This window comes from Euleptes europaea, chromosome 3, assembly GCF_029931775.1.
Source record: "Euleptes europaea isolate rEulEur1 chromosome 3, rEulEur1.hap1, whole genome shotgun sequence".
NCBI classification, from domain to species: domain Eukaryota; kingdom Metazoa; phylum Chordata; class Lepidosauria; order Squamata; family Sphaerodactylidae; genus Euleptes; species Euleptes europaea.
In genome coordinates, this window is record NC_079314.1 from 79090814 (window position 1) to 79105858 (window position 15045).

Below are 15045 nucleotides of genomic sequence, written 5' to 3' on the forward strand. Positions count from 1 at the left end.
TCCACAAATTAATTTCTAATTAAGAAGTTTGTTAATTTACTTAAAACATTTATGTGCTGCCTTTCCACCAAAATAGGTGGAAAATATGAAACATTAAAACATTTCAACATTAGAACATTTAAAATAAAATATACTTCACAACTTCACTGGGTGCCCCTGAGTTTACATAGCCTTCAATAATATCTATTACCTTTACCTCTTCCATGTCCCAGTGAAAGTAATGGAGGACAATCATGATGATGATAAAAGACTAGAAGAAGAAATAGAAATTGAATTAAGCAAAATCAGCGTTTCTTCTCTTGAAGTTGATGATCCCGACACAGATTTATCAGCTGAAGTTTCAAGCGATAGTGAACCTGTAAGTATTTAAAGCGGTAAGCAGTTATAATTACTTCTGCACTCTCCTGAGAAACGTATTCATCAGTAGAATATTTTACTGTTATGGGGAAGGGCCAGATTGAATTGTCTGTATTTCTGACTTTTCTGAAGACAATTCTAATTTGAAAATAATTATGATGAAAATTGAAACTGTATAATTGAATTTAAAATGTACATTTAGATTTCAGATGAACTGCCAGGATCAGTCTGCTGTTATTTAGATTTTGTGAGAAACAGAACTCAAAATGCGGAAAGACTTTTGCAAGAGATGGATAATGACAATGACGTTTTAAGTAAGTAGTGATTTAGTCAGGTTAGTTACAATAACGTACACACCTATTTCCTAAATTCTCTTTGGGTGTTTGTCAACTACATGAGGAGGCATATTCAAATGCAAAATTCTGTGAATACTGCATTCTTTTCTTGGATTGCGATTCTGCTTTATCAGAAGATTCTTATGCAGTGTATCATATGACTGAGTAGGTAGAAGGCAGGCTGTAGACTACTGGCCAATTTCTTTCTGATGACTGGTGGTTGCATCGATTCTTGCAAAGTACCCTGGACTAGATAAGTTTTGATCTGATTCAGCAAACCACATCAGCAAGATAATTGTTCAGCAGCACTGTATTTCTCAGGATCGTTCATAGGTAGCCGTAGATATTTGTGGACCCTTGTACATAGGGGAACCCCTATCATAGCATGTTTCTCCCCCTCCCCTGTTATATAGGTTCCTTCCTCTTTCCTTTCCTCTGATTTTGTAGCTCCCTTCTTTCCTTTAAGCCCTGTCATGTCTCTGCCAGAGGGACAACCTTCTGTATTCTGATGGGAAGGGCATCTGGTTAGAATTGCCAACATTCTAGAGAGAAAAAAACCCCTGTTCCATCCCTTTAATAGAGATATAATGTGTAGACATGGCCAGGTGAAACTTTTTGTGGCATGGAGGTAAAAAGCATCACCTGGAAAATAACATCCCATTACACTTCTGTTAAAGCTACAGGGTGCTTTTCCTCTAGGGTGTGGGCAACCCTACATCTGGAGGAGGAATCAGAGTGTTGCTTTCATGCACTCTGTTTTTTCCTGCTGCTGCTGGGTATTCTTGCTATTGAGAGACAGACCTCAACTGATGCACCACCATGCCAGTCCTTGATGCTGGCCCTGCCACAAATCAGTTATGTGATTATTCTGGCCAGCTTTACAAATGTTCCCTGTTTTATGGAACATTTAAGCTCTATAAGAGTAATTTGGTGTCAGTTATAACATGATGAGATCTGGAAATACAACGCTTTTGTGTTAATGTACATAGGGAAAGTATTTCATCTTACTTCACTGCTCTGAAATTTGAAGCAATACTCCCCAGTTTCCTAAATTATACATCTTCATTGCAGATGACATCTACAGTGTAGTCCCTAACAGAGATTCAGACTGTTTGGCTGAGTTGGCTTCTGAATATAATGAAGATCCAGAAGACTTAAAGAAGAGGGTACTATTTTGTTGTGTGTGTTTTTTTTTAACTCCATATATTTGATTTGATAGATGCTTTCTGGACTTTGTTTCTTCTTAAGTTGGGAAAAGTCCCCCCAATTTTAGTGGGAGCAAACTATGCAGGCAATAAATACTGTTAGTGTAATAGCCATTCATTTTGTCTGAAACAGCACTAACAGAAAGTATTGTTGGTTGTAACTTGCAACCGAATATAAAATTTGTCAATACTGTCCTGATTCTTGGAAATTTTTCTCTACTGTCCTCTTTGTTGGATCAAAGAAACAGTTCATTATTGAAACGAGCTTCCTCTCAGAAAAATGAATAACTAGAACAAGTTACAGCAAAGGCTGTTGCCACATATGGAATGAGAAATGCACGATGTTCAAGCTGGTTTCAGAAAAGGAAGAGGCACTAGAGATCATATTGCAATATACGCTGGTTACTGGAGCATACAAGAGAATTTCAGAAGAAAATCAGCTTGTTTTTCATAGATTACAGCAAAGCTTTTGACTGTGTGGATCGTGAAAAGCTATGGCTGGTTTTAAAGGAAATGGGTGTGCCACTACATCTGATCGTTTTGATGCGCAACCTGTACTCTGGACAAGAGGCCACAGTTAGAACAGAATATGGAGAAATGGAATGGTTTCCAATTGGCAAAGGTGTCAGACAAGGATGTATTTTATCTCCCTATCTCTTCAATCTGTATGCAGAACATATAATTAGGAAAGATTAGATTTAGATGAAGGTGGAGTGAAAATTGGAGGGAGGAACATTAATAATTTGAGATATGTTGATGACCCTACATTATTGGCAGAAAATAGTGAAGATTTGAAACAACTACTGCTGAAAGTTAAAAGAGAAAGTGCCAAAGCAGGACTACAGCTGAACATCAAGAAAACAAAAGTAATGACTACAGGAGAATTACACAACTTTAAGGTTGACAATGAGGAAATTGAAATTGTTCAAGACTTTCTATTCCTTGGCTCCACCATCAACCAAAAGGGAGACTGCAGCCAAGAAATCAGAAGGAGACTGAGACTGGGAAGGGCAGCCATGAAGGAGCTAGACAAGATTTTGAAGTATAAGGATGTGTCACTGGCCACCAAGACTAGATTAATTCATGCCATCGTATTCCCTATTACTATGTATGGGTGTGAAAGCTGGACCATGAAGAAAGCTGATAGGAAGAAAATAGATTCCTTTGAAATGTGGTGTTGGAGGAGAGTGTTGCAGATTCCGTGGACTGCCCAAAAAACAAATCAGTGGGTTATAGATCAAATCAAGCCTGAACTGACCCTAGAAGCTAAAATGACTAAACTGAGGCTATCGTATTTTGATCACGTCATGAAAGGACAAGAGTCACTGGAAAAGACAGTCATGCTAGGAAAAGTTGAGGGCAGCAGGAAAAGAGGAAGGCCCAACAAGAGGTGGATTGACTCAATAAAGGAAGCCACAGCCTTCAATTTGTCAAAGATAGGACATTTTGGAGGACTTTCATTCATAGGGTCGCCATGAGTCGGAAGCGACTTGACGGCACTTAACACACACACACAGAACAAGGATGTTCTTGGCTTTTACAACAGTTTTGATAGTTAGGATCTGGTTATGTCATTGGCTTATTCTTCCCATGGCTTATGTTCCTGCAAGTTCCTCTCTTTGAACCCCTATCTTTAGGGATAGGAGATAGTAGCAGTACAGACCCATGGGCCCCACTCGATTTTGGCTCTCTGAAGCATCTAGGCACCAGCAACCATCCCAAGTCTCTGTCCAGTGATGAGTCACTCACCCGACTCTCAGAGGGGTTCTCTCACACTTCTCCTTCAGCACACTAGCGCCACTTGGTTAATTTTGGAATTACCCACCAAGAGGGCCAGCATTCCCAACTTCCCTTCCACATTGCCAATTAGGGCCCCACCTAGTGCCCATGTTTCCTGCTACCCAATGACTGGTTATCACAGGGACAACTTACTGCACTTGTGCACCCTTGGGGAGTTAGTGATCTAGCAATCACCCACCTCCCTTCCCCTGGTTCCTCTTTAGAATAGCAGGTTAGCATGGCAGTGGTCTATTTGGTACAGAGACCAACTACTGGCAGCTGAAATGGTAAAGAATTTATTAAAAGGAAAAGTCCTTGCATATACTCTGCAGAGCAATGGATTAAGCAAAGGATAAAAGAAAGTTGCAAACATGCGATCCCCTGTCTCTCAAGTCTGTTAATGCCCTAGCCTAGCTAGTTTCGGGCAGGCTGTTTAAGCTTAGAAGTTACAGCATTCTAAAAGCTTCCCATTACCTTGGAATATTCGTCCAGGCAGCCACCCTTTGTCTGCTCCACATGACAATGGGGGACACCAAGATGGGAGTCCAAGTGTGAGAGAGCCTTCCTGCCAATGGAGTCAGGCAAAATGGACCCCTCTACCTGCATGCCAAGGGATTTTATCTCCTCTGTTTTGCAGCCCCTTGTGGGCCAAAGAATGCTTTCCTAGATTCCATCTAGCCCTTTGCAAGTTTCTGTATCCCTTCTAGATGTCAGATTCCAGCCAAAGTGTGAGCTGGCCATTTCTTTGTCAGGAGGGCCATTTGAATTGATAAAACTTGGACGGTTGGTACTTGCTTGAGCTACTGTCAAGAGGGGCAATGCTTGAAAGCAATTGATTTTCCCCTTCCTGCATATCGTCTGCTGAGAATACCTTTTTAAATCAAGGATGTGTGTGTGGGGGGGGTTGTTGCAAAGCCCAGAAATCAAAATAAAATGCAGTTCTCAACAGGGATGTTAACTTTACCCTAAAGGAAGTATTCATTCAATGTCAATTTGTTATATAGTCTATGGCTTAGGCTAATCTCTTCACCCTGGTGTGTTTCTTCACCAGCTAGCTGTATCACTGGCTTTTATGGCCTTAGCCTGACCAAGCTCATATTTCATAGGAAACCATTAAAGGATTTTTGGGGCAGTCTTGTTTGAAGACTGGGGTTTTACATATTGAGCCATGTTAGCAAATTAATCTGCAGGTAGTGGGGAATAGCATGAAACTAGATGCAGTCCTTCTCTTCTGAACATTTCATTGGCAAGGTGGTTGCTTTTCTTATAGGACTGCTTGCACTGGACCTAATCTAGCTGCTCCCAAGCTTCTTTTCCTCAGGACAGAAAGCCTGTTGTTTAACTATATTTTTGATACTGCATACTCTGTTAAACTCCATTCTGCAAATGCAGCAAATTGTTTCTATGCTTTGTCATTAAATAGTTCCAAACCAAACCTAATTATTATGAAAATATTTGCTGTATCTTCAGGTACTCTCTGAAATAGAAGATGAGGAATTACGAATGAGCATGGAGACAGAGAATGTAGATGAGGTCAACAATGATGGAAGCATTCTTTCCAATGAAATAGCTTATCCTTGTTTTTTGGCAGGTAATCAGAATGGCAGCCTAGTCCTAACCATGTTTAGTCAGACATAAGTTGTGCAGTGGTAATAAAGCTAAGCCTACATGACAGGTAATTTTTCTTAAGGCTCAGAAAGCACTTCCCATTTCAGAAACACTGAGACAAAAGGGAATGAGTAGCCACCCATTTTGTCACTACATTACGTATCTAATCAAGTTGTGCTATATGAGGACATAACTGAAGGGAAAGAAAACCAGTTTATAGTGGGGGAAATGGTTCCAGCATCAGATTTCCCTTATTCTGAACTCTGACTTTGTTGTTCTCCATGGATGTCATAAAATAGCCAAATCGGATTGACTGTGTAGTGTCATGACCTTATCACTTCTCACTACATGATCCTTGTCGGGCTGGGATCATGTACCAAAGGGAAGGAGGGAAGTCTTTTAAAATGATGCTACAGCATCAGCAGAGAAGGAACAAAGGCAGTGAATCATCACAGACAGAAATGAAAAAAAGGTATGTTTAATGTTGGGGCCAGCAGAGGGAAACAATTTACTCCAAACCAGTTCTTAGGTGCACATTTGATTTAGCCCTAATCTAAAGGACATTTATTGGAAGTAAGGCTCATTAAAATGAGTGAGGCTTGTAAGTAAGACGGAAGGGCTGTAAGGGATGATGCAGAATTGATTGCTGTTTCATTAAAAAAAAGCTTTATTCATAATTAATGAATTACATTTTTTAAAAAAACTCTTTAGTTAAATGTCAACATCATTTAGGACGAACTGCAGGAGGACTCTTGTTTCTGTGCATGTACTTCTGTGGGGGGAAAATGTTTAGTAGGATTTATTTGCTCAGAAACACAGTTCCATTCTATTAGTTTCATAATAGAATATATTTATTTTGTTTATTTATGTGTGTACCTTTCACCCACTTCACTCTGCTCAGTGCAGTATCAAGTGGCTTACAACAACAACAAAATCAACAAGTGAAAACCATCAAATACCACAAATATTTAAACCTAGGTTGCTTCACAACAAGTCTGCCGTTATTTGACATATCTACAGGGTAGGAAGGGGGGCAGAGCAGGTGGTAACAGCTTTGACTTGATGACAGCAATCATTCCCCAAGTTATTTGGTCCTCACCTTCCTGCCTTATGCCTATATATCAGAAATTGGAGGGCTCAGGTTCTACATACCTTATTATATCTTTTTAGGTTGGTGTCTGCTTTGTATCCAGACATGATCACAGAGGGAGAGTGAGCTGACTCTAAATTTTTCCCATGTATTACCCCCAGGGATATGTAGACTTGTTGTTCAAAGGGAAAAAACTTCTCCCACCTGTTACTAGGAAATGGATTGCAGTAATTGTTCTATTAAAATAAAATCAGTTGTCTCTCCTGGAGAGGATCACCATGTCCTTCGGAGTAAAATTTCAGCTTCTTATTTTTTTAAAAAAATAGCATGTGTGTTTAAATTCATTTCCCATGTACATATATAATCTATAGATCTTAAACAGTAGAAAAAAGCAAGAGTCCAGTAGCACCTGAAAGACTAACACAATTTCTGGCAGGGTATGAACTTTCTGAAGAAGCAAGCTGTGGCTCATGCAAGCTCATACCCTGCCAGAATTTTTGTTAGTCTTTAAGTTGCTACTGGACTCATGCTCTTTTCTACTGCTTCAGACAGACTAACATGGCTACCCATCAAGATCTTAAACAGTAATATATACAAATTGAAATAGACACAGTCCTACCAACATCTCCATTGTGGTATATTTTCTTGCTGTTTGCTCATTACTATAATAACAGAGCAAAGTACTTTATCAAGAGGCAGTGACTTACCCAAAACCACACAATGAGTTTATGTTTTACACGAGGTTTGAGCTCAGGTCTTCTAATGTTTAGCCACAGGCCTATAATTCCTTTCTGGGTTTGTGGTGTGCTTCACCCTGTATGATATGGGTTATTCTGCTAGTGGTGTTGTAAAGGGAGGAGAAAACTAGATGAAATTACCATAGACAGAAATAATCACTTTGATTACATGGTGCATATGACTTAAAATTCTCATGAGTTCCAACCCATTATCATTACGATCAGTGTTTTCAGTGCTATGAAACTGACACAAATGACTTTTTCTAGATGGGAATGACATAGCCATTAGCTTTAGTTTCCAAGAAGTTGAGGCTAGATGCAAGCAAGAATATGAGCTTTGGCTGGAACAGCAAAAAGAAGTTGATGATGACAAAATGAAGAAGATGAAAGAGGAGAGAGAGATGGAAGAAATGGAAAATGAGATTGAGATGGACAAGAGACGGAAGCGGCAAGAGGAATTGGAGGCAGAACGGATGAAGTTAGAGATGTTGCATGTGGTAATGTTTCCATTTCTAGTTTAAAATATCTTAATCTCTGTTGACGAGCATGCGTAAAATCAAATTTTGTATCATAATATAAACTTACAATGGATTGATAAACTAGATGCAACTTAAGCAAGTAACCTAAATCTTTGCAATGTGTTTATCTTCCTGGTATTTTTATATGCTTTGCTACCAGTAACATACGTTATAGATTTAAAACGTTGCACTGGAAGAGAGCCATGCTATAGCAATCAGCTTTTTCCAGCTACAAATGAAATTATATTAGTTTTGGTACAGCACAGATAATCCTAAGTATTGTTCATAAAATATGTTTATATTTTTCTTCTCTTTTTGACAACAGTGAAGGACCAACAACCAAAGTAGTAGAATGTTTCTACAGAGTGACACCCAGAGCTTTGTCTTCAGTTGGATTTTGTCACTTTATGTATTATAGTTCTCCAGCTTTTTTCCCCCTTTTGCACATACTCACACATATATATGCAGATTCATAGCCATTATTTTAGTCTTTAAATGTGCTAAAATGGAGATGTGACATGTTGGTTGGGCACTGTAGAAATCAGAGCTCTCCCTGAGAGAGTACCAGTATGAATCTCTTGAACTTCTCCAAGCTATACTTCAAGGAACTATGAAGAATGAAGTACTTATATGATTGTCTGTCTTTGGAAATGCATGTGTCCTGGGCTAGCTTCTGGACACAGGAGCTCCAGTGCATGCTCAGAGCTTCCTTCCTTGAAACAGCTTTTCCATTACTGTAGTGAGGGGGACCAAACCTTACCCTTCTTTGTTTGGTGGGCAGGCATAAAAGCTTTCTTCCTCTCAGATCCCCAAGTAGAGGACAATGATCACAAAGTGGTTAGAAGAGGCAGGATTTATGACATATTAATGTGCTACAGTGACTTCCAAGAGCCCCATGGCGCAGAGTGGTAAGTTGCAATACTGCAGTCCAAGCTCTGCTCACGACCTGAGTTCGATCCCAACAGAAGTTGGTTTCAGGTAGCCAGCTCAAGGTTGACTCAGCCTTCCATCCTTCCGAGGTCAGTAAAATGAGTACCCAGTTTGCTGGGGGTAAAGGGAAGATGACTGGGGAAGGCAATGGCAAACCACCCCATAAACAAAGTCTGCCTAGGGAATGTCAGGATGTGACGTCACCCCATGGGTCAGGAATGACCTGGTGCTTGCACAGGGGACCTTTACCTTTACAGTGACTTCCAGATTCCAATGATCATTAATATTACTAAAGTACATTAGTCCAAATGGCAGATGTAACTTGGATGTTATTTATTTTATTATTTTTATTTGTTTAAGTGATTTAAGACTCAACTGTAAACCTTTGTCGGTAAGACCATTTTAGTCCATGTATCTTGTTTTATCTGGCCAAGGGCCGCAAATAAACAATCTATCTACTAAAGTACATTAAAGTGATACTAGCAAGCTTCTCTGTTTTGTGCAGCAACAACAAGCTATTTTGGATGAGGCACGGCAAAAAGAAGAGGAGGCTTGGAAAGAACAGTTGATTCAGCACAAGGTAATTTACATGTAAGAATGTTGACAAGAAGTGATAGTTAAGGAGAAATGCCAGCGTGGTTTTTATGTGAGAAAATAAGGCTGTGATCTGCATTTTTGGTTCATAAATGCATGTAACTGCTCTAAAATGAAAGGCTTGTGGTCTGTATAAATTTGAATAACAGTTCAATATTTGAAACTTATTCTAATAGTATCCCCTTTCATTAGTATTATAGTTATATATATAAAACGATATAGTGTTATGTTTAGTATTTAAGTGTTTGAAAATACATCTGTTCCATGAAAAGATGTGTTTTTAAAAATGAATTATATCGGAACAGTATCATAATAGTTTCTCTGATTGACTAGCAGTGTCATCCTAAACAGAGTTACATCTTTCTAAGTCCATTGACTTCAGTGGAGTTGGAAGAATATAACTGCTTAAGCTGGCACTGTAGGAAAACTCAATTAGAGACTAAATGAAATCACATCAAGGACCTATCTTTAGTTGTCTTTAAATTACCCTCATTTTTCCTACAAAGGGACCTAAGATCTGATGGGGAAAGAAGTAGAGGTGTTCAGCCAAGACTGAGACTGCAATCCTAAAGACACTGTCCTGGGAGTAACTGTGCAATCCTGAAGGGTGGGTGCAAAGCTTGATAGGAGCCAGCATGATCCAGCAGTGGAATCCGTGCCACTTTACCATGGCACAAAGTGACATGGATGCTGACGCGGGGGCAGCCGGAGACCCATGGAACTGTGCCGGCCTCCGCCGCCATCGCTGCCACGCCAGCAGTGAAATACTGGAAGGGAAATTCCATGCTGGCATAATGTGTGTGTGTGTGTGTGTGTTCAGGGCGTTCCCAGTGGTGGAGCTGACATTAGTCAGCTTCCTGACCCCTTTGGCCCCAGGAATGCCCCCTTGCATGTGCGCGCTGCAGCATTGCTATACCACAAAAATAGGTGGATAGCCTCTCTAAACCCTATGGAGGATTTCTGACTATTTTTTATTTACTTTTTTTAAAAAAAATTCCTTTTGCAGCCGCTCTCGGCTGCTGCCTAACTGTCCCCCCCCCCTCAACAATGGGCTTCCTGCCACATTGAATTAAATGAGACTTATGTCTGTGTACATCTTTTTAGGACTGCAGTGTTCTGTATTAAGCTTATGCTTGCATATGTTAAAGTTTCTTAGTATGCCATCACTGCAGTTTTTGTCAGATGTGAAGGAGCTCATCTGTAGGCCCAGCCCCTGCCACTTTTTCTGTAAAAATTACACCAAACAAATGATGTATAGTACAACGTTATACTGAGTTGCTCCAGTCTAAGTCCAGTAATTCCAACAAGTTTGGCTGGAGTAACTCTGGATAGGATTCCACTGTTAGTTGCACAGATGTTACATGTTAGCCTACATAAATCTAGGTTACAGCTTCAAAAATATTAATTTATATATTTCATCACAGTTCCCCCATGCCCTCTTACTGGGCTGGTGTCAGTGGCCCTTGCTGGATCAGAGCCTAGCAAAAGGGAATAACTGCAAAGAATCCAGAAGTGGTTCAAAGCATGGTGAAGGTGGGCCAGAGATGAACACTAATACAGCAGATCCAAAGAAATGGTCTAAAGTTTGCTAAGCAGGGAAGGGGCAAGGAGACAGAGATTTTTAAATTTTTGAACAGCACACCAACAATCTGCTTCAGTATAGACCTTTTTGGAAGCTGTAACTATCAGATAGGGTGAAGCTAGGTCTAGTTGCCATGGCTACCCACAAGGTATAGTACTGTAGCCTGAGAGTGACATACCCCCCCATGTGATCAATGTGACACTCAACAGAAAAGGGAAGTGAATTACTTTTTGGACACTGCTACGACAGTCATAAATGATATGCAACTGTTAATGGCCATTTTTGGATGTATACCCACACTATAAGTTTATTACCGTAGTATTTCCTCTCTTGTTTCTGGTTTAGAAATTTATTCAAAATTTACACATGCAAATAGAAGAAGAACAAATGGCCTTTGAAGAACAGAAATCAAAGGAAAGACAACAGATGATGGAACAGCAGAATATGGCAGCTCAAAAAATCCAAGCTTACTTTCGAGCATTCCGAGTATACAAAATTTATGCCCCTGTCTTGAAAGAATGGAGAGCAGAACTGAAAAGGAAAAGAGACCTGCAGGAAAAAATAGAAAGGGAATGTAGAGAAAAGGAGGAAAGATTGAGAAGGAGGGCTCTAGAGAAGAAGAAGAAAGAGGAAGAGGAGAGAAAAAAGCGAGAAAAAAAAGAAAGGGAAAAGATTGCAGAAAGGTTGAAAAGCTGCGAAGAATATGAAAGTAAGAAAGAATTGGTGAGACTTCAGAGAAGAGAACAACTAATGTTGCTGGAACAGAAAAAGAAAGAAAAAGACGTTCTAACAGGCTTAAGTGAAGGGATAATGGAACCTGAAAATACAGATAAAGAAATAAAAATGACAAAGGAGGAGCAGGAAATTGTAAAAGCAAAAGAGGACAGTAAAGGTGAAGAAATTCCAGGGAGAACAGTGAATGAAAATATAGATCAAGATATGGAAATAACAGAAAAAGCAAAAGAAATAGAAAAAATGGAGAAGGAGGAAGATAAAACTTTCAAGATGGAAAGTGGGATGGCAGCCACAAACACAGAGGAAGATTTGGAAATGGCAAAGGAGGAAGAAGAAATTGAAAAGGTGAATGAACAAGAGAAAGGTACGGCAGAAGAGCTAAAACAAATTTTGCAAAAGCAACAGATTAAACTGACACTGGAAGCAAGATTAAAGGAAGAAAAACCAGACAGTTCATGGCATGATAATGGAGGAGGAAAACAAACATCTGGAAAGACAGAATTTCTTAATGAGATAAATAACAACTTAGTAGAGAATGGCGTACTTTATGTAGAAGACCATGGTTCAGCTACTGCAGACTGTCAGACGGGTAGTAACACAACAATGCTTGATATCAAAACTGTTCCGGCAGAGATTAGAGTAGTTGATGAGGGAAGTGGAGTGCACAGCAATCACATTAACATGGATGTCCAGTTAGGTTCTGTAAACACTGGACAAACAGAGAAATCGTATGTATCTGGAAACATGAAGAGAGAACCTGCAGAAAAAGAAATTCAGGGTGAAGTGAAAGATGAAATCCCAGTCAAATCTTTTGAGAAACCAAACCTACTTTTGGATTCTATTGAAGGGAAGAGATTAAAGTGGATGGAGACGTGCAAATCCTGGTCAAGTATTTGTAGGGAAAACAAGAGAAAGAAAATAGTTGAAAGAAGCAAACCACGGAAATGCTCAGCTAGTTCATTGCCCCCGCTGAGCGCTTCCATGATAATTCAGGCTGGCCCCTGGAATGCTCTACAACAGGTAAATATACGTACACTACATTTTTTAAATGTTCTTTTTGGAACAAATAAGAAATTATCATTACTGTTGAAGCACTGACCATTATAGAAAATATCAGTATATGTCATTCTCAACTGGGCTCCATCTGTGGATACTTAAATATGAAGGCTGAAGCCATTGTCAGACAATACAGATCTTTCTACAAACCTGAGAAAAGCCCCAAGATTGCAGGAAAAAAAAATCTGAAATCTTAAAAAGAAATAACTGTGGGTTAAAACTGCCCAAAATAATAGAAGAAGTGCCTTCAGCTTTAAAAAACGAAAGACCTCAGTGGCCATTGCTAGGTAACCATAATAGTATTGCCACATCTTCCATCCTTAGTTTCTGTTAGTAAAAGGCGGGGAGGGGGGGAAGGTAGGCCCTTTCCGGGGCAGTTCTGGCCTTTGAGGGAGGACTCATGAGGCCAATCCCAGTAGCAACCACTGGGCAGCTTGCATGACTCACCCAGTCCTGGCTGTTCGCTAGCGTTCAACAGCAGCTACCTGATGAAAGCCAGTGTGGTATCGTGATTAAAGTTTTGAACTTGGACCTGGGAAACCCAGCTTTGAATCCCCATTCTACTATGGAAGCTCACCAACTGACTTTGGGCCAGTTACAGATTCTCAGTCAAACCTACCTCATGGGGTTGTTAGGATAAAATGGAGAAGAGGAGAATGCTGTAAGTGGCTTTTGGCCCCCAGTGTGGAGAAAAGTGGGGTATAAATGAAGTAAATAAATAATATAGCTGAAGAAGGGCAGATAAAAGGTTGATGGGTAGATAGATGGGAAGGAAAAAAAGGAAGCATGGAAAGGTGAGGATATTGGGGATGCCAGGAAGGAGAAAATAGTGTGCCTAGATTGACCCCCTTTGGGCCTGTCTTCCTGCTGCTCTTGCTTCGACAGTGCTTGAATGGAGCAGGGTCGCAACCACCCCACCTTCCACTTCTCTACCAGTCCAGCTAACCAGCCCGCCTCCACCTGCATCATAAGCTCCCAGGTCTGCCAGAACTATCCCTCCAAGAGCGAAGCTGGTGTGAACCGCTTGGTCAGCCAGCTCCTCCACACCAGCTACGCCTATTTGTCCTTGGGTTATTATTTCACCCGGAATGATGTGGTGCTGTCCAAGTTTGCGTCCTTTTTCTGGCACGTGTCTGAGGAGAAACACGAACAAACTGAGAAATTCTTGACCTTCCAAAACCATTATGGAGGGAAAGCTGTTCTGCTAGATTAAAAAAAAAAAACAGAACAGGATGAATGGGGGAACGGAGTATCTGCCATAGCCTTTGCCCTTCAGCTGAAGAAAATACTGTGGGGTGCTGGTTTCAAGGGAAAGTGAGGTAACCCCACATTCTTGCAGGTTCCCCACTGCACAACTGGGCTGGCAGCCGGCAGCTCACAGTGGCTCAAATAGTGCAGAATTTTCTTGGGACAGGAAAAAGGGACAAGCTATGGGGGCTGCCAGGGAAGGGAAAGAGGAAAATAGTGGGGGAGGGAAAATGAGATGCTCCCCGCAAGTCCTTGGTTTCCTCCACTTGATACTTGTATAGTTGGCTTGTGCACTATTACTGTCTCCATGAACGAAGTTGAAACTACATGATCTCCATTCTACCAACTGACCACTCCAGTATCATTGTAACATTTGAATGCAGGTTCCCTGCAACATACTATTAAAATATTAGACATGGGGGAAAGAGTGACTAGATTCCAAGACTGCAGCAGGCTAGATGCCACTAGTAGGCTCTGTTTTGGTGGATGGAAAAGAAGAAAGTTGGTTTAGCATGGAACAATTATTGGCAGAATGCAGCTCTTTGATTATATTGTGTTTTTCCATTATGTTGCATGGGTGTCAGGAATAGCAAGCCCCTCTCTCTTGGGGTGTGATTTTGGATTTCTTTCCCAGCTTTTTCTTGAATAGTCAGAAACGATATGTTGGGGAATTTGTTACTGTAATGCTTATACTATGTATAATTTAAACTACATATTTTTGCTTTATTCAATGTATACAGGTTACCACAGTTACATTTGAAGATCTTCCTGGCTGCAGCCTTTCCACTTTGTCACAGTGTTCCAAACTTCAGTTCTTGAGTCTCCGGCGCTGTGGATTAACTGTTTTGGAAGGACTTAGCAATTGTAAAGATCTGAAGTATATAGATGTAGAGGTACCAAATCTTTTATTTTCCCTTTTGAAAGGAAAACTATTTCTAAATGGATTGTAGTGTCTCTTGCCTCAGCTATTCTGCCCTGATCCACCTCTACAGTGTTTTTACTAAGTATTTGCAGATGGTGCATATGTATATTGATTTAATTCATTCGTACCCTGCCTTTCTCCCCCGTGGGGACCAAAAGTGACTTACATAATTTTGCTCTCTTCCATTTTATCCTTACAACAGCCCTGTGAGGTAAGTTAGGCTGAGAGTGTGCTTAATATGACATTTTTACTCCACATAAAGGGTGCAAAGGCCTCCCTCAGGAACACCACAGGCAAAAAGTTTTGAAAATTGGGAATATGTTTCTGGATCATGTCCTTGTACTCCCTT

The 15045-nt window shown here is 40.3% G+C and overlaps 1 protein-coding gene across 1 annotated transcript in view; it reads left to right on the top strand.

Moving 5' to 3' along the window:
- Positions 1-216: 216 nt before the first annotated feature.
- Positions 217-15045, top strand: part of LRRIQ1 (leucine rich repeats and IQ motif containing 1) — a 115811-nt gene continuing 100982 nt past the window's right edge. The window contains exons 1-8 of the mRNA XM_056846742.1: positions 217-358; positions 560-671; positions 1764-1858; positions 5147-5267; positions 7379-7608; positions 9065-9139; positions 11081-12490; positions 14515-14667. Of these exons, the coding sequence (XP_056702720.1) occupies positions 221-358; positions 560-671; positions 1764-1858; positions 5147-5267; positions 7379-7608; positions 9065-9139; positions 11081-12490; positions 14515-14667 (2334 nt within the window). The 5' untranslated portion in view covers positions 217-220. The remainder of the gene's footprint in view (positions 359-559; positions 672-1763; positions 1859-5146; positions 5268-7378; positions 7609-9064; positions 9140-11080; positions 12491-14514; positions 14668-15045) is intronic.